The 20,357-nt window shown below is 38.0% G+C and overlaps 1 protein-coding gene across 1 annotated transcript in view; it reads right to left on the minus strand.

The window, feature by feature from the left end:
* Window positions 1-3,155: 3,155 nt before the first annotated feature.
* Window positions 3,156-20,357, minus strand: part of LOC139722337 (putative ammonium transporter 2) — a 46,363-nt gene continuing 29,161 nt past the window's right edge. Inside the window, exons 4-11 of the mRNA XM_071633647.1 lie at window positions 18,619-18,762; window positions 13,424-13,634; window positions 12,543-12,685; window positions 9,860-10,072; window positions 9,417-9,543; window positions 8,890-9,168; window positions 7,773-7,968; window positions 3,156-3,245 (exon numbers count right to left, since the gene is read on the minus strand). Coding sequence (XP_071489748.1) covers window positions 3,156-3,245; window positions 7,773-7,968; window positions 8,890-9,168; window positions 9,417-9,543; window positions 9,860-10,072; window positions 12,543-12,685; window positions 13,424-13,634; window positions 18,619-18,762 — 1,403 coding nt within the window. The remainder of the gene's footprint in view (window positions 3,246-7,772; window positions 7,969-8,889; window positions 9,169-9,416; window positions 9,544-9,859; window positions 10,073-12,542; window positions 12,686-13,423; window positions 13,635-18,618; window positions 18,763-20,357) is intronic.

Below are 20,357 nucleotides of genomic sequence, written 5' to 3' on the forward strand. Positions count from 1 at the left end.
TGTTGTTGTTGTTGTTGTTGTTGTTGTTGTTGCTGTCGTCGTTGTCGTTGTGCAGGTTGTGATAGTAAGTTACAGTAATGATATGGAAGTGGTTGTTCTAGTAGATAACACTTGGAACACAAAGATCATTTCATGTCACTCTCGCAGTGATATCAGAAGTATAGTATCAGTAAAACAGTATCCGTCCGGTTGCAGTGTAGTAGCTCCTATAGGTAACCATAGATATTGACAAAGTCAAAGTATTCATTGTTTTAGCCAGAATTATGGGAGTAGTAGCAGAAGTAGTGATAGCAGTAGTGGTGGTGGTGGTGGTAGTAGTTGTAGTAGTATAAGAAGTAACAGTAGAAGTAGTAGTAGTGGAAGTATAAGTGGAAGTAGTAGTAGAAGTAGTAATAGTGGTAGAAACAGTATAGTAATTAGTAGTAGCTCGTAGTAGCAGTAGTAATACAGTAGTAGTAGTATTAGTTGTTGTAGTTGTAGTAGCAATGGTAGTCGAAGTAGTAGTAGTAGTAGGTAAGTAGTAATAATAATAATAGCAGTTGTAGTAGTAGCAGTAGTAGTAGTAGTAGTAGTAATAGTAGTAACAGTAGTAGAAGTAGCAGTAGCAGCAGCAGCAGCAGCAGTAGTAGTAGTAGTAGTAGTCATAGTTTACTTTCACAAAGTGATACGTTGATAACAAAAGTTGCTAGCAGTAATTCATAATGAACTGAAAGTGGTTGTTGTCGTTTTTTCTGCAAATACGCTATAATCTTCTTCCGCGGTCATCTGGCGGTTGTCTATAATCGTCAACTGGTACGCAATGCATTGCACGTGTTACACAACTCGAAATTTACGCATTAATTGTGAATGGATTATCAAAATTGTCTACCGTCTTCAAGGAAAAAACGACAACAACAACACGCACAATGACATGGATTCTGTATTCGCCTTTTGTGCTATTCATCCTGCAAGTATTAGATCAATATATATTGTGTGAAGAGTTTCACACGAGTTATATGCAAGAAGCTCTGTGGTGTTTGAAGCTTCTTGGTATATGCCGCCTTTGTCGGAAAACAGAACTTGTCTTTGGTATCGCCATACACCCACTAAATCTCCATAAGAAGTATAGAGATCTGTGATCACCATCCACCTGGTTGAACAAGCGCCCTCTGTCGCCTTTATGCGTACATTTCTACGCTTGCCTCCTACCGATACTGCTATAGTAATACATCAAATCCTATGACTACCTCTATAGGAGAAAAGTTTTTCCTGAAGATCAAAAAGGTTGCTCTATAGGCATGCCGGTCGTACTGGGAAAGAAGACGTTTTAATAATCGGCCAGCCTATTGTCTTCCCTTTAGACTATTATTATAACAGTGTTTACCCGCCTGTTCCCAGTTAATACATGGAGCGCAGTTTGCGTACGTCAGGCATTTTCGGGGGAAGATGCTTTGAATAGGAACCTCTTATGTCATGGTTTTCGTACATTTTGAATTTTTATGAATACCTTATCACCATCACTGCCACTCTATAATATGTTCAACCATGTTTGAAAAAAGAAGTAGAAGAAGTAATGTCCATGAAGTGGTAAAATACCTAAGCAATATGCAAGTCACCATCATGCAGTTATAATTTTGTGTTTAACAAAAGTGACGGTGGACCCCTCAGTGTGGACCCCTGTGAAAACCAGCCTTTGGCTGACGAGGGTGTTCCACCTCATGAGTGGAAAATAAAGATTGAATTGAATTGAACTGAATTGAATTGAATTGAATTGAATTGGATTGAATTGAATTGAATTAGATTGAATTGAATTGAATTGAATTGAATTGAATTGAATGGAATTGAATTGAACTGAATTGAATTGAATTGAATTGAATTGAATTGAAATGAAATGAAATGAATTGAATTGAATTGAATTGAACTGAATTAGATTAGATTGGATTGAATTGAATTGAGTTGAATTGAGTTGAATTGAGTTGAATTGGGTTGAATTGAATTGAATTGAATTGATTGAATTGACTATAATTAAACAAAGTGTATCTTCAAGGTTAGTACTTGCGTGGTGTCTGTGGGGATCTACGTGTTACGTGGAACCTCAGATACCACGATAAATAGTTTTGTTGTTAGCTTCGATCATCCTTCGTTGATTCGTTTTTGTGTTGTTGTTTTGTTCTGTTGTGGGTTTATTTTTTTGTGCTAACAAAACACTTTTAGTACGTTGCATTACGTTGCTAACGTGTATTACGATCAACGAATTGCATTAATTTCCATATTGAGAACCGGTTCCGTGTTCCCTAGAGTATAATGTCATTCAAAGTGCAATTATCATCTTGCTTGTGTGTATGTTTTTTTTTTTTGTTTTTTTTTTTGAGGGGGTACTTTTGTTTTGCTTGTTTTATAACATTCACAAAAGCCTTGAATTGAGGCGACTTTGTTTGGTGTTCTAATTGTTGTTCAAACAAATTAAACAATAAAAGTATCATACTCCGTGTTGATTCTATTAAGAATTACAGTTTCTGGATTGCTAGAGTAGCATTATGATAGAAACTAAAATCTTGTAGGTAACTTCTACTGTCTACTTTACGGGAGCTTTTAAGATTCCTGTTGACACCAAGACTAAGAATAATGATTAATTTCGTTTTCATCAGATAACCTCACTCCTAATTTTTCGATGACTTGCATGCCGAAGTCAGCATGTTTCATCTGCAAATGAGAATTTGATTTTAAAAAAGAACATAAGAGAATAATACAAGCTTCGACGAAGAGATCACATGACTATCAATGAACTCACATTGTAGAGTCTAACAGTTTACCCAAGCCAAACCAAGGATTACAAACGAACAGAAGTCTATTGTCAGTAGGCGTACTTGGGTATGCATAATATAGAAACTCTTACATGAATACAATACATAAACATACGGAAATATTGTTGTTGTAATTTTGGTCTTGATTTCGGACTTGACTTGCATCGAGTTGTTACGACGTGTCACAACGTAACAACGTGTCACGCTGGAGACAAGCTGCTGCGGATTAAAAAGTGTTTGTGGGGGATGCAGTTGACTTCCACAGGTTTGGTGAATTTCGCGTACGAGGGCGTACACTCGGACCAGTCTCTTTCTACCAACTGGGCGTGTCCGTGTGGTGATATTGCATAACGAAGGCGATGGTGGATGGTCTCATTGGACCTTGTTCGACGTTTCTATGACAACAGATTCCATAGTATCCGACATCCCCCTCTCTCGCGTCTCCAGCCTTGAAGCGTCAAGCTGTAGACAAATGTTAGAAGAGAGAAAGAGTGACAACAATGACAAAGAGAACAAGAGGGAGCCATAGATTGATAGATACAATGAACAGAAATCAACACACGCAATACAAAAAGAACAGTTAAAAGAAAAAGCAAAGCAAGCAAAACAAATAAAAATGGCTAATAGCATTTCTGATTGATGCCCTCTGCGCAATTAACAAATTGGCCGATTGAGAGTCATTTATATTGTATAATGTCGATGCGGCCATAGCACTTTATCACTCTTCTGTCGAAACTCACAGTAGTCGACCAGCAATTTGGTGAGATGGATTCGAGATGGGTCTGTCACGTGACCAACCGACAGCCAAGTTGACAGACTAGATGTGAGAAATTAAGTGCTATAATATCCAAATAAATTTTCCCCTATCATTCACCTGCAGAACGGACTTATCAGCTATCATCTCCCGTCAGACACGGAAAAGGTCAAGAGCGTATATGAATGATTTAGTATTTGGAGCTGGCAAGAGAGGCTCGGACAATCGATAAATCTGGCGAACATTTTACCCTTTCGCCAGCGTCATGGATAGAAATAAATTGAGAAATTTATGGTCGGGTGGTCAAGATCAATAAACTTTATGAAAGTGGAAATAAAAGGAAACCATAACCCAAAGAGAAATGTGGATTGACTTAAAGCAGCAAAATTAGTAGAACACATCAGTGAAAGTTTGAGGAAAATCGGACAATCGTAGCAAAAGTTATTAATTCTGAAAGTTATGTGTTGTAATGACGGGATAAGGAGACTACTAGAGATCATGACGTCATGTGTTTACAACAATATAGAGAAAATATAAAGATAATTCCACAAAAATTCATTTTTCAAGAAAATTGCACATTCCATTAACTTGATAGTGACATAATGTTAAGGGTAGTAATTATTCCCCCTGCTTTCTGAAAATGGTAAGTAAAGCGCTTTTTATTACGGTAGAAAAGTGAAAGCATAGTGAATTTTCTTTATATTTCATATTATTGTCAGATTGTTATCCACACACGATGTGATAACCTCAAGTAGTCTCCTTATCAAGTGGTTCAAACACCAAAACTTTTAAAATACATAACTTTCGCATCGATTGTCCGATTTTCCCCAAACTTTCACTGATGTGCACTACTAATGTTGCTGCTTTCACTCAGTCCACATTTCTCTTTGGGTTTTGGTTTCCTTTGACACATAAATGCAACGGGGGCAAACAAACACCTACAACTGGCACTCTTTGCTCCCATCTGGTGGAGGGGGGAATATCTGTTATACATGAAGGAAGGGATATCGGTTGGTAAGAGAAAAATAATCTGTGTTTGTTGGACAAGATTGAGTTACAATAAGCAAACCATTTTTTAACACTTCTTCACCCTCTTCTACCGTCGCATAAACTGCATGGGAACTTAATGTAGGTGTCATGCTTTTTCTGTTTTCCAAAAACATTGTGAAATTATGTCACTGGTATAATTATGGTGCTAAGAAGAAACTTGTCAATGCATATTTTCATAACACATACAGGTAGTGATAAGATATTGAAGTATAAAGAAAAACCTTGAAATCGAAACAAATGTTTGATAACCTTTGATTAATGATACACATCCTACTAATGCTAATTTTGATGCTTGTGTACTTTCTATCACTATCTAAAAATGAAATTTGAAAAAAAAAGAGATGATGCAATGAGCGATTGAGTTTTTCCTGTCTTCTGTTTGACTTACCATTTCAATGCACTTTTCTCTTTATCAATAACAACTAGTGTTTCTCATTCATTAGTTCACCGTTTCAGATAATGTTCTTGTCCCAATCGCCTTCCACTTTCCAACTGTCGTTAATCATGAATAAACGCGAAACCTAAGTAATTAGATTGGCTTAACGAGCAAAATTTTAACCAAAAAAAAAAAAAAATCGAAAGAGATTGAGTGAGAGGGGGAAGGAGAAGGGAAGTATTTCTATAGGAAATTTGCGATAGAACATTAGTGAATTGCAACGCAAATGTAATCAAACGTCGAGAAACTTAATTAGTCTCCAGTAGTCGTTTTCTTTGTTATTTTCTTTGACATGTACTTCTCGCGGGCCAATTGACCCCGAGATCAACTATTATACAATGTAAGTGTCACGTCTATGATGAACTTTTGTTTTCAAGCTTATGAGGGATACAGACCGTTTTCAACATTTCTCAACCCTCAGAATGTCTAGAAATTTATGACATTTGATGGTCAACAGAATTAAGGAACAAAACAAAACACACACACACACACATACGCTTGTTTGCTGAATTGTTAATTCATATGTTCATGGCTCTAAATTGTATGGCTGTAAATGCACACATAAGGACATGTTGAACGTGAAAAAAAAACAACCAAAAAAGAAAACAACAACAACAGTAAACCAGTTACTGATTTCACTCCTTGTACATGTCAGTTTCCAATTTCCCTTCTAAACCTCGCTTGTCAAGAATAGTAGTCTGCTTAAAACATTGCGCTATGCAGCAGTGAGTGACATTGGCTACTATGCCTAGACCTGTATCAATCACTCCGATCCAAGCAAGTATGCGAATCAAGGTCAAGGACAGAATCATATCGCGATACCTTTTATCTCATTCAATTAATGCGTATTTCTATCAAGGTGGTATTTCTGTCCACGTCCACCCACCTATTCATTTTTTTTTCCACTTTACCCAATCATCAGCGTTTACAACCTTAACTTCCCTCGTATTGTCCATCAGTGCTTTGCGCGTAGCGACATCAATACCAATTAATACGAAACGAAAATTTGTTCATTTAGTGCTTTCAAACCGAAGACAGGTACTTGATTTCTTCTTCTGTTGTTTGATGTTTGTTTCCAGTTTTTCTTCTTCTTCTTCTTCCTTTTTTTTTTGGGGGGGGGGGTAGATAGTTGAATGAATCAATATTGCTACTCAGGCTTTCTAGTGTTTCATGCACAATGAATTCGTCCGTGATCGTGACCGGAAGTGGCGTAATTATTAAACGGAAACGCTGCCGTGTGGACAAAAAATTGTTATTTGGCAGGGAACCTCGCATGTGACAAAAAGAAATTCTTTCAAACTAAGGTCATCAGATCTATAACGATTAAAATTGCTTGCCTGCTATTCTAGACCCAAACTGTTTTTTCCAAGTGTCCTCGACAATCCATTTTGGATGATCACACCCAGTGAAAGCCAGATTGATCGTGTTGATTCACAACATTTTTTTTTTTTGGACTAGATTACTCAGAAGTTTGCTGAACTACTAGTAGTTACTTGTTTTAAAGTTTTCTGGAATAATACTAAGTAGGCCTACATCTACTGGTATCGCATTATGCGTAGCTTTGAATTGAATTGAATTTGAATTGAATTCATTTATTTAACCACGGTAAAAAGCCTGCTATCAGCTATAAGCTGTTTTTCAGCAAGGCCGTGAAATGATATCAAAACATAGAAATCATACAATGAAGAGAATGCCCATAAAAAACACAAAATAATCATTACAAACGAACGCCAGAAAAGAAATGAAAAAAAAGTCACAGAATATACATTGTGTAAGTACAGACCAAAAAACAAAAAACAAAAAAAATGAAAAAATGAAAATGAAACATGTGATAAGTTATTGGGAGATAGCAATTACATAAGCATTGTGTACTTTAATAAATTTAATATAATCAGGTAGAATAATTAGCAAATGAGATGTGCGAAATTGCTCTTGAGAATGCAGTGATTGAAGTTAGGATCTTGTTTCTGTTGGTAATGTATTGAATAATCTCGATGCCGAATATAGAGTGCTATTTTTAAGAATAGTTGATTTGGGCTTAGAGAGGTTAAGAACATTTTCATGATTACGTAAATTGTAGTGGCTTACTCTTTTCTCGAGACGTTCACATAAACTTTCTGGTAGAAAATTATTCAGCAGTTTGAAGATGAAAATCAATGCTTGCTTTTTCCAACGATCGATTAAACAGTCAACTTTAAGTGTACTATATAATGTTTGGCGGTTAAAACGATTATCAACTTGCAACACGATTCTCAGCGCCCTGTTTTGTATTATCTGCAATCGCCTTAAGTGCACTGAATTACCATTCATCCACAGAGTACAACAGTAGTCAAAGTGACTTTGGATTAAAGTGTGGTACAGCGTAAGAGCTGTTGCTTTGTCAATAAAACCCCTTGCCCTTCTGAGTAAATAAAGATTGCGTATGGCCTTAACTCTTACACTTTCAATTTGCTGAGACCAAGTTAGATTACAATCAAATTATATGCGTATTCTGCCTTTCTCTATTTACATTTACATTTGTTTTGATATTCTGAATTTGTATTTCATATTATATTTTACGAGTGTCATATTGATAACCTTGATCTTACTTCTTCATACGGAAGGAAAAGAGGAATTGACAGAGGAAGGCATAATTGCCAGCGGGATCTTATTCAGTCAAGAAGACGAGATCTATAAATGGTTACATGTGCGTAAGTTTCACATTTATCAGAACTTTCAAAATGAGGACAAGGATAAAAACGGCCCTTACCTCCCGGGGCCTCTGCGCCTCTCCATTTCTGGCAAAGTACCCGTTCGGTTTCCTCTTTGTGAACGGGTTAAACTTCTTTTTGGCTCGATATCGTTTGACTCCTCTTCGCGCTGAGCCGCCGTTTACTCTGCTTGAAGCGCCATTCGTTGAGGGCGTAGTTCGACTCATTTCAAGGAGATCCACAGAAGTTGTCTGCCTAATTAATGTTTGAATTTAAATGGAGAAACAAACATAAATACATTTACATTGTAGACAGAGTTCATGCATAGATAGATGGATAGATGGATGGATAGATAGATAGATAGATAGATAGATAGATAGATGGATAGATAGATAGATAGATAGATAACACATTACTGGTATAGGAAAACAAAGAGAGATTAATTTCAGCCACATTCTCAAGAAGAAGTTTGAATATTAATATAATCATTGTTATGTCAATAATTGAGAGTGAACGGAGAAAGTGTAAAGTTGTTTGCATAAAACATTTTAGGCGGAATGTCTTCTGTTATAGAAAGATAAATACAATAACATGAATAGTGTATGCCATTGACTGACAACATCATAGAGTATGAGATGTAAAGGTGTCTTTCAAAACGCCATCTTCCTGCCATGCCGCAAGTTTTTACATATTCTCAATCCTTCTGTTATTAAGTCGTCAATTATAACTGTCAAAAATACAACCAGTTTATTGCCTGGCCTTATTTAGTCTCAGGGAATCAGACCCCTGTTTCAGCAACACGGGAACATATCAAGCCAAACAATAAACCCAATTTGGGTAATATCTATAGTTTGAAGGGCATAGATACATCAAATGTAGATTTTATTGAACATGGCAAAAAGGTTGGGGCACGATATCTTTCCTATGGATCAGTTAAACACTTCATTACTTCTAAGTACTGATTGATCCTAAAATTGTCTCTAAGATTAGTTGGAATTATCATATTTAGCGCTCAGTGATACATTATGATTACCTACTCCCAATGACTCCCGGTTGCCCGGTGCTTTCAGGATCTGACATACTTATGAAATTCTTTGATGACACATAAAAATGAAATCGAAATGAAATTGATATCAATGATCCAGTTCCTCTTTCTCTGAGAATCATACTATATACCTCGGGTAAACGACGTCGTTATCGTTCTGTAACCCAGCTGACAGGTTGTATATTATATTAGTCCTTCCCTCGACGTCGCGTACATCACACGCCGATGGGGAGGCTAGGGACCGGGCGCTACCCCGCCAGCCCTGCCCACTGTGCTGCAATAAGAAGTCCGGCGCCTCGTGGCCGAGAGCTCTGAGCTCGTAAATGATGCGGACACGGTCCTCGGGGCTTAGCTGGTCAATGCCGTGCTCAACGATGTCGGCGCCTAGAATTTCGTCGACCTCGGAGCAACTGCAGTTTGACAAGTTGATTTGACGAGGGAATAAATCCTGTCCCATATGGCACACATTCCACATACACATATACACATACATAAACACTTTACACTAATTTACATTGATTATCATTCTCTACACTACAACTGAGCCTACTGAAATTCTAAGCATAAAAAGCATATGTATCGTGATGTTTTTCAGTTACAGTATCTATTTCCCTGTCTGACAGACTGATGTGGATCAAGGAAAATGATGTTCACTCACCGTAGGCCCATTGTGATATTGATGGTATATAGCAGGATGAACGATACCACCAGCGTCCAGATTGTCATGGCAACCAGCATGAGGGCCTGGATGCCCAGCAGCTCCCAGCCTCCTCCATACAGCAGGCCTGGCAGCACACAGTGAGAATGAAAAGAGCAAAACAAAACAAACACAAAGTCAAAAGCCAGAACTTCCAAAATACCTTACTTCCTTAAGCAATGCTTGATATATGCGTAAGTTCATGTTTGTAACCATGAGGCCAGAGGAGGATATGAGGAGGACGAGGAGGAGGAGGAGAAGAGGGAAAGGGGGAGGAGGAGATGGAGAAGAAGGAGGAGGAGGATGAGGAGGGGGAAGAGGAGGAAGAGGAAGTAGGGGAGGAGGAGGAGGAGGAGAAAGAGGGGGAGAGGAACATAAATGGTGAGGGAAGAAACTAAACTTACCTGGTCGGTTGTTTAGATTCTCAATGTTGTCGGGCTGCGCGAAGATACCAACAGACAGGATGGCCCATGCGGCGGCCAAGGCGTGTACCCCAATCACCCCTACCGGGTCGTCGATCTTCATCTTCTCCAGCAAGTGGGGTGTGAACACCGCTATAACTCCACCAATGGCTCCTATGAGTAACCCTTCCCAGGGACGGGCAAGGGCGCAAAGTGCTGCGACGAAAAAGGAAGTTCTTTATGTATGGGATGATTTAAATCGCCTCGTCTCTAGAAATTTGAAATGAATCTTAACATACATGTAGGGAAACTGGACAGAAATTATATGAATGAAAATCAGAAAAGGAAATGGGATTCTACTGTGATTCGAACCGGAGACTGGCCCGATTGTTAGTTAGGCTGGTGCTTTAACCGACTGGGCTGTGGGAAACCTTATCGTTCAGGTTTGTTTGTTGTTGTTGGGTTTTTGTTTTTTTTTTTGTTTTTGTCTCTGAAACGCCTCATTTTCATTGCTCGAGTCAACAGAAGCTGTTACAAGCCTGGCATGGATCCGAAGGATAGAAATCAACTTGCGGACAAATGCGAAGGGTTATCTGAGTGATGCAGCTTTTTGTATACTTATATACAATATAATATGATGATGCAAAAACTGTATACATAGTGATGCGAAACTATAGATGCGAAAACTATATACCTAAAGCAGATCGGGGAGGGGGATACACTAGTAAATCCTTTTATGACTTTAAGCTAACGATCTAAAATAATTTGAAAAGTAGACAGAAGTCGGATCATTGGATTACCGTAGTGATAGTTTGTTCTACGTCCTTCATGTTGTCATTAGCGAGCTGTAGATCTGCGACTCGAACGCTAAGACGACGCTAATTAGGCAAAAAATGGCGTTCTGCACATGCACCACGCAGCTGTTTCCATTGTCCATCCCTGAGATCCCGGGAGGCTGCATCGTCTTAGCGTTCGCGTCGCATGCAGGTCTAACTAAAGCTCGCTACTGTCTGACTGTGTTTGATGATGCGTAAACTCCGTTCCTTTTTGACCCTCCATTCCAATCCATTTACTTTTTTCTTCTGTTTTTATGAGTTAAGATGAGAATAGATATCCTTGTCTGCAAATATGTCTAATAACGAGGAAGGCTATTACTCTCTCAGCTCAAAGCGCATACACAATGTCGAAACAACAATGCCCTTATGATTCATAACAGAAAAACATCCACTCGTGCACAATGACTTTGCATTCATTATCAGTTCAATGATAATGACATTCTCCCTATCATCTCTCTAACCAAATGTTCATTATCTACCAATGACAAATTGGGAGGAATACAACGCACTTTATCCGTTGTATGAATGACATCTCTATCCGCCTCGATATAATCCACGAGCAAACAATGGTTGGAGGAAAACCAATATTTATATGTATAATTATGTTTCTGTTTCGCAAAAAAGAAGAGGATGATAATGTCAGAGACTCGCAGCGATAGAACAAAATGATAATAGGCCTTGAATTTAAATTTTCCATTCATATACGAAGGGTTAAAAGCATGATAATCAAGAAGGAAAAAATGAAGCTTGGCCTTGGGCGTTCTTAACTGATTCAAAGCCTGGAGGGTTACAAAGTAGCACGGGAAGGTACAGTCAAAAGATCATTTTTTTTTTACTCAATTAACATAGATTATGTAAAAACGGAATACATCAGATTTTTCTTCGAGGATTTCTTTCGTGATCTGAATCTTGAGGGGAATTATCTGCGATGATATCGACTGTCTCCTTGATTTTCGTAAGGTTTGGGCATTGTTTGTATGGGGATTATGGTGATACACGATAAGCACTTAAATTCGTTACTATGTTTTCAAAAAAAAAAGAGCAACAGATATATACTCTTTTAAGACAAATTATACGTCCAAACAAAGGACAGGAATGAATGTTTGTGCAAAAATAGAGTTTATCGGCATGCTGAGTTCTATTTCTAGGTAGTGAAGAAACAAATTCATAAGAATAACGGAACTATTTTTCTATTCTGTTAGTCTTCCATGCAGTAATGTAAAAGTTCTGCATTGATCGCAGTACTGAAGAACATCCATGCGTCACTCAATATGTGTTAGCGAGCCATATGACAACATAATTTATGAATAGCATCAAAGGGCACGAAATTGGATGCATATTCGAGGCTGTTTATTGATGGATATCATACGTGATTACTTAATGTGTACTAAAAATGCAAAACATGAAACACAGAATAATACGGAAGACAACGGCAAAAAGAAGGAATAAAATGTACAAATCAAAAGTGGATAGATACATACACGTCGGGATTAGTGCCAAATATTTCAAAACATGAAATACTCTTTTGGCCTTATAGGAAACATTTTCTCGGCAAAGAAGGAGCATGCAATGCTAGACGAGTTCTATTACAAGGGCAAGGCTGATAAATCACCTGTCCCAGCGACAAGCCCGCCAAGAACACCGTTGATAAGATCTGAAATATCAAACTGACGTTTTTTTGTCAGCCAGCTTCCGAACAGCCCGACAGATCCACCCCCCACAGAGGACATGATGGTATTCCCCGCAGACCTGATGTGAAATCAACAATAGAAAAACGTGGAGAAACGGTACGAGGATGCGTCACTATGGAAACATGTAAATTGCGTGCAATGAACGGGTTATCCATGTACCTGTGGCGCCCACGAGACCCCCTAGCACGCCATTCATGAGATAGCCCAGTTCGAATTTGCATCCATTCGGTCTCAAGAAGAAGCTGATGGTCATACCGACTATACCGCCCCCTACGGATGACAACAGCGTAATGATGGCTGACCTGTTCAGATAAGAATGAACGTTACATACAAAAACAGCTTTGCGTCAGTTACTTACTTCCCTAGAATTGTAACCAGGGCTGGTGGATAGGCAATATTAGACCTGTTTTACACGATCTAGACGTTATCTCAGAAATCTATGATCATTATTCAAATCTATGATCATTATAACTAAGAACTCGCTAGACATTAAACACGTATTATCATAGTACTAGGAGACAGAAAAAACATCAATGCGTAACATCAGCGCCCCAATTCTCGAAGTTTTGATCGTAAACCCTCAACAAAATTAACGTAACGAGTCATTGTTTTTTTCTCCCTAATGCTTTTATTTTGTATAGTAATAATGCCATTACATTTAACACTTTCCAGGACGCCCGATATTTCTCCAAGATCCTTTATCGATTCGTCACGTTTAGTGCAGGTTGTTGGTCTCAGAGCAATTTGATTTGTACACAAGAACGATAAAAAAACAACAACAACAACCTGCAGATTACTTTGCACTAAAATGCACTCAGAACTCTATCTAATTACATCACCTTTGAACAACAGTTTTGTTTCCCTGATGTTCGAGTACCTGCTGATAGCAATTTTAATAATGAGCTATACCACCGTCATCATGAACATCTCACTATTTCGCAGCTAAATCCCTTTCCCCATTACACTCTCCCTCTCTTGCCCCCCCCCCCTCTTCTCTGCTCTACCCCCCCCCCCGTTTACATTCACCACATGCAACCAACCGTGTTGCCAGTTTCCACTTCCCGCCTGAAATGCCGAACGTGCTGCCGCAGTTGAATCCAAGCCACCCCCACCAGAGCATGAACATGCCCAGCAGAGCGTTGGTCGGGTTGCTCATCTCGCAAGGACGTCCGTTCTCGAAGCGACCACGGCGCGGCTTCAGCATCAAGGTAGCGGTGAGTCCCGTTAGACCCCCGACGAGATGGACGGCGCCTGGGATGGGGCAGTCAGAGACACAATGTCACTCACTTGATACCCTTCCACAGAATATGCACAGAGAAATCATGCAGGAAGCCAGTTCGTAGTTCCACTTTGCGCATATGAGCAGAAAAGGGGAGTTTTTTATGATATCCAACTTAGATATTGAGCATCTGTGATGTAATGATTTAGCCTAATCCTTATGAAATAGTATTGCTTGCCAAAAGCCGAATAGATAATAATAATAATAATGATAATAATAATAATAATAATAATAATAATAATAATAATAATAATAATAATAATGATAACAAAAATAATAACATATCCACCTGAAATAGTTAATTAAAGCTTATATTTGTCAATAATGATAATAGATAATACGTGTTTATGCATTCAATGCAATACAATGGAATGGACTCTTCCCGAAATGTTAATTGACGAGCCATTCTGATCACCTGTTCATTCTTTGTCTGACAACAATGGAGCATTCTGATCACCTGTTCATTCTTTGTTTGACAACAACAAATTCCATGCACTGTTACGTCGGGCCAATCGATATATCGATTTGAAAACGAGTAAAGTGCCTAAGGGCAATTCCGCGGTTAGTAACGTTACATTTAAAGAAATTTAGATATTTATTTTTACTACTAAATCACCATTTATTCATTTCTAGACAAAATCATGTTAAAACATGTTCATCCTTCCCAGGTCTATGATATAGAAAAGAATGAGTGCAATCCAATAAATATTAGAATTGCTATGGCAACTAAAAGGGCTGGTTAGTAACGTTACGAAAAAAGGACATGACAAAAAAATCAGTGTCTTGTAACAAAAAGTGTGCAAAATTTCAAGTTACTTCAAACAAAGTGTTGCATTAATTTCAATTATTGCATCATGACAAATGTTCACGCAAATATTTTTAGCAGTTCGACCGATAATTCATTAGCTAGAACCCCAAATGCATGGTTAGTAACGTTACGGTTAGTAACGTTACATTTGTCCGGAGTAATTAAGCAGGTCATTTCACCCTTTTGTAATTGACAAAATGTCACATGACTTCTGGAGTATTTAAATGTATTCATCTTTTACCTTTTAGCAAAAATTTGAAGAAAAAATTTCAAAGCAACCTACTGTAATTGGCATTTAAGTGAATTTCAGCATCCCCAGTCCCACATGTACATTTTAAATGATGGTTTTAGATCTCGCAAAATCAATAAATACGAAAAATAAAATTTACTGAATTTGAAAGACCTTAGTGATTGGTGAACATCCATGGCATTAGTTGATACCTAAATTAAAGAGTAAGATAAAGAGGCACATTTCTTTTATCCATGTCATGTCCACCTAACTGCGGAATTGCCCCTAACCAATTGAGGACAAGAAAATAAAGGTCGTTTACGCAAATGGGCACATGGCTTATATAGATGCAAAGTAATACAAATGTAAACATAGTCAAAGTCTGACACCATTGGCTAGAACACAGGTTGCAAAATGCATGATAAAATCTATGCGATTAGATTACAATGCACGTGCCAGCAAAACGTGAATGTATTCCGCAGTGATTTTTTAAATGGTATTCTTTATTTGAATTTCATTCAATGTTGCCATCAGTTTAACAATGAAACGGGTATGAACAAAATAAGCAGCAGTATTCTTTTCACTTGTGCTGCTGAATCAAATTTTTAAACATAATGTTGTGCAAACCATATCAGTATACAAAAGTGATATAAATTCTGCATAAGCCTATGACACCACAGACACACACACACACACACACACACACACATACACATTCCTTTCAACTCAAATAAACTCCTCAACATAAGTTCTGCAATTGAAGTTTGATAGATCATATTTCTCTTATACCCACAATATCTTCATTAGATATGGCATCATTAGAAAGCCTGATTAATTATCTTTAAAATGACACCTCACTTGATACGATTGGGTGTTCTTGGAATGTGCAAAACAGCCGAGTATGGGTACAGATCAAAAGTGAAAAGTCGCAACAATTCTGCTATTGATAATTTACACTTTTGATGAAAAAAGGCCGCCGGAATGAGCAATGCTGAAATGAGAGCACTTTCAAAAACTCCTATTTCCTAGACATTAGATGACTGTTTAGTCAACCTTTATGTTTAGTTTTAATCTGCAGATACTCCTGCAGTTTTTGATTCATGGATGAAGTCTGGAATCTAATGATAATCTCACAATGCATTCTTTTCAAGCACATTCCTTCCCTGAAACGGCAAAGCAAATGGGAATTATATTGCTTGACATAACACGTTTGCTCTTATTTTGCAACATTTCACATTTGACCTTTCCTCATACTCAGTCATACTGTGCATTCCAGGAATGCATAATGTAAACAAGTGAGTTGTCATTGTAAAAGAAAAACCAATAATCAGGCTTTCTTATGATGTCACATTTGAATATGATGTAGTTTGAAGAGAATACGATACATCAAATTGGAATTGCAGGACTCTTTTGAGGAGTTTAAAACAAGGACAACATTGTAAACTGGAAGTGCTGTATCAAAGCAAACGTAATTTGGGCACGAATAATGAGAGAGTATCTTTCCTACGTACACATTGTTTTCTATTAGAACCTGACAATATAAACTTGATTGCAATTTGTCCCATTAGTGACGAAAAAAAAATAAGCAGAATAGAATGGAAACGTGTATAAAACTCACACACACACACACACACACACACACACACACACACACACACACACATACACTTTGTAACTCGCCTTTGTTTGTGAGCTGATGGGGAGAAAAGAAATAAACTCTTTGACGCCGTATTTTGATATGCAATGGAGGTCCGTTCGTTCGCATTAGTAATCTCCAAATACCATACAGGATGAAATAAAACAAGAGATACCAAAGGCCATACTCGCAAGATGTTTCTTGGAAGCCGTACGAGGGCGATCCAATATGATTGTGCCAATTAGTTTACCAATTTGATTAGAAACGATAAAAAGGCCATTTCTGATACAGCAATGCATTTAGTAAATTCAATATGACAAACTGTCACTACCATGCCATGGAAATAGTTGCTTTCCACGAAATCTAATACGCATCTAATTCGTAAATACACATCATGCTGTGGTCGTTTTGGAATTAAATTTAATGATTCAAAACCTCGTATCAGTCATCTAAGCGCTTCATTATAAATTTCACGACAATTCCAACAAAACTGAATGTCTTATATAGGCAACTGGCATGGTTTCCACAGGGTACTTTTAAATGGCCACATAAATCACGTGATGTTGACGTCACTTGTTTCGAAGTTCCTCTTTGGCTTTGTCCAAGGGGAGATCGAAATCGGATTTGCTCTTATCAGCGACGCGTTAAAATTCCACACCACCCCGTTGATCTGGGGAGTGTTTCATCAATTTAGTCAGCGCTGACAAGTTGTCAGTTTCCGACAATTCCAGTGAAATCCTTGGTTTTGATTGGCTGAGATGCTCTGGTCACTGACTGTTATCATGGTGATTGTCAGAGACTGACAACTTGTCAGCGCTGACAACTTTCATGAAACGGTACCCTGGGGGTGTTTCATGAAGCAACTTGTCAGTGATTTTCACCGACAAATTTGCTATCAGCCAATCAGACGCAAGGATTTCAGTAGCTTTTAACAGTTGTCAGTGTAAATCACTGACAAAAAGTTTCATGAAACGGTCCCCAGATCTCGGGAAAAGTCAAGACAAAATATGGGTAGGGGATTATTAGAGTGAAGACCCAGTCACGTGACCCAGTCAGTACGGCTTCGTCTTTTTGCTGCATGACTGACATTCACGTGTTCATGAATTTCTGCATATCTGTCCGCAGCGCAGTTCCATAAATGGTTTGAGTCAAATACTCAGTCAATGCATTAGTTGAAATACATCCCATCACCATTAGCCTACTTGTCTCGTTTTGATATCTTTTCAGTTGTTGATATTGTTATTTATTTCCATCAGAAGAGTTCATTTCATTTCATCAGTTGTGACTAACGAGGTGGTCAAGCTATCTGTCTACAAATTGCCAGCCATTCTGGCTAATTTCCACGAACTAATATCATTAAATTTTTATCGTAGCAATAATAGTCATTCCAATCAATTTGTTTCTAATCATAATTCGAGGCCGATACTTTGGTGTACAGGTGTTCGGACGTCGATATAAACGGCTCTGACATTAACTGGTCTCGTATTCTCGCCACTGATGTCAGCAGTGACTGGCAGAATTCAATATGTGAAGAACATCGTGGAGGAAAGATTTAAAAAAATAAAGGGAAAGTCCCAGTATGGATACAGCTGTGAGAGAGGATATGATATGCTAAATAGGCTTAATGTTATAATGACACAGATGTCATTAACATGTCAACGAAACTTAATTGTTTTTGAAGGAATGAATGTAATTATCATTTACTGTATTTGAATTCTTATATGGTTTAACTTCTGTATTAGTTTTTCTCTTGGTATACGTGAAATGCACACAAGCAGTATGCAAACATTACACTAAGATCATTGTTACAACCTTTGCCACTTTACAAAATAAACCAGTAAAGAAATTGCAGACAAAAAAAAACTAATTCGGGCATAGAAGGCGTTACTACCAATAATAAGAGCTAACAGCAATGTATATTATTATAAACAATGATTAAAACAGATACAATGATTCGTAATTCTATACCACACAAGCACACATCAACCTTCATCATTCCAGTCTTCATTTCCTCCTCTTTTTTCCCCTCCTTCAACATCATCTTGTGTCCTCCTCTTGCACTTCGCCATTTCTTATTACCATTGTTACTGACGTATCTTTTCCTTTTACTATCAACATTAAAAGTCACGATCATGAAGAGCGATTTTGGATAATCTTCATCATAGCCGCAACCATTGCAGTCAGTGCCATTTCTTATTTTTCATTCTTAGCATCACTGCCATCCGTTTTATTAATCATATCACCAACATAATCATACCATTACTTCATCATCATTGCACTCACCTGCTCCTGCTATGTCAACGGCACCCATCTCACGGAACAGTCCCGTTTCTGCCCACACCCAGTGCGCTGGGAAGCAGTAGACTAGGGTATTCACCATGGAGAACACGCAGTAAGCCTCGAGCTTTGTCCTTTCCGCCATGGCACCTGCCAAAAATGACGCCACATGGAAAGAAAATGAGGAAAAAATAAATTCATAGGCATTGACTACCCTTGACCGCTGGAAGAAAGTGACAAGGGGATATTTTCCACCTGTCCTGCCTGTTAGTTACTGCACTATAGGTAACCATGGCTACTCTATTGATGATCTTTTCATTACCGCATTACTGCTAAACTGCCCAATTATAATCATGGCGCGTCGATGAAAAATATCGATCGGCATTGATTCTTCAACAATTGCCACTTCCCGATTTACAAGTGAACACCGTTGACACGGGTAAAATAATAATGACAAAGACATAAAACAATGAAACCCAGACACAAGCATGATCGGCTAGTTTTTTTAACTCTTTAATGATAGCAACTTGAATTCATAAACATAAAAAAGCTGATGGGTTGCCGTTGTCGATGTAGGTTCCATTTTGAATTTCATCGTAATTTTATCCGGTAACGATACGTAAGAAGTAAGAGCTTACAGGTAAATAGAGTTACCCTTCGACAGCGGAGTAAAACGAATCATCCTAATTTTTCCTACTATATACCAATGCAATTCAAGATTTCAGTTTTTACAACTAACTGATGATGCTACTCCATCCGATTGTTCGACTGCTCATCACATGACATTTCCTAAGAAGAACAGCTGCAAGTTTAATATTGCACGATGACATCACCAACCATGTATATTACTCGATAGGCTGTTTATCAGTTTCGTAGTTTATCATTCGCCCTGCCTCGAGGAAACAGTTATTTGCTTACTAAGGTCATTGTCTTGACCACGACTGTAAATATCGGTGGTGTTGAATATTCAAACAAATAGTTGAGGGCGTTCGTTCGTTCGTGCCATGGAACAAGATTTCCAATTCGGTGAAAGATCTTTTACCATATTTTGCCAGTCACTATTAAAAGCCTACTTGTTCATACTCGTTCATACTCGCGCTGTGACTGAGCGGGTGAGCATTTTTGCATGTAGATTAAAATAATATTCAATTTGTTGACGAGCCAGAGCATCAAGCAGGTCATGTATTCCGGAGAGACATTCCAGCACTCTCTCGGTATTCTGCATGAAGCTCGAAAGAGAAAAATGCTGCAGCCATTTTGTGCAGCCTATAGCTAAGCAGAGGTAACTCTACATGGAAGCAAGAACAAAACACTCTTCATATAATAATGATGTCGTTCTTCTCACTCTCACTGGGATATCGGAAAGATAATTGCTTGCATCCCTGTCAAAAGACCAATTATCGGGAATATTTCCTTTATTATTCATTTTAAATAGATTTTCATTAATATGACGACGGTATACAATTGATAAAATTGTTTCATTAATTTTGTCAAGGCTGAAAGTGAATAAATGTTAGCATTTGAATGTAATGCATGCCCACGAGGTTACAACAATCATGCGTTATTTGCTTGTATTCCTTCATTGTTGTCAAAACATTTCGGTACTGGCATATCGAAAACATTGTAACCTTGAATGCAATTTTTGTATCTAACCACTATTGGTAACAGCAGTCAATATTAAAATGATAAAGATACGTGACACAGCGAGAGGGGAAAAGGATGTCAGTATCGTTGATTGTATATAC

Source organism: Diadema antillarum, unplaced genomic scaffold (assembly GCF_040938485.1).
Source record: "Diadema antillarum isolate AM-2024a unplaced genomic scaffold, OU_Dant_1.0 scf00000163, whole genome shotgun sequence".
Classification (NCBI taxonomy): Eukaryota; Metazoa; Echinodermata; class Echinoidea; order Diadematoida; family Diadematidae; genus Diadema; species Diadema antillarum.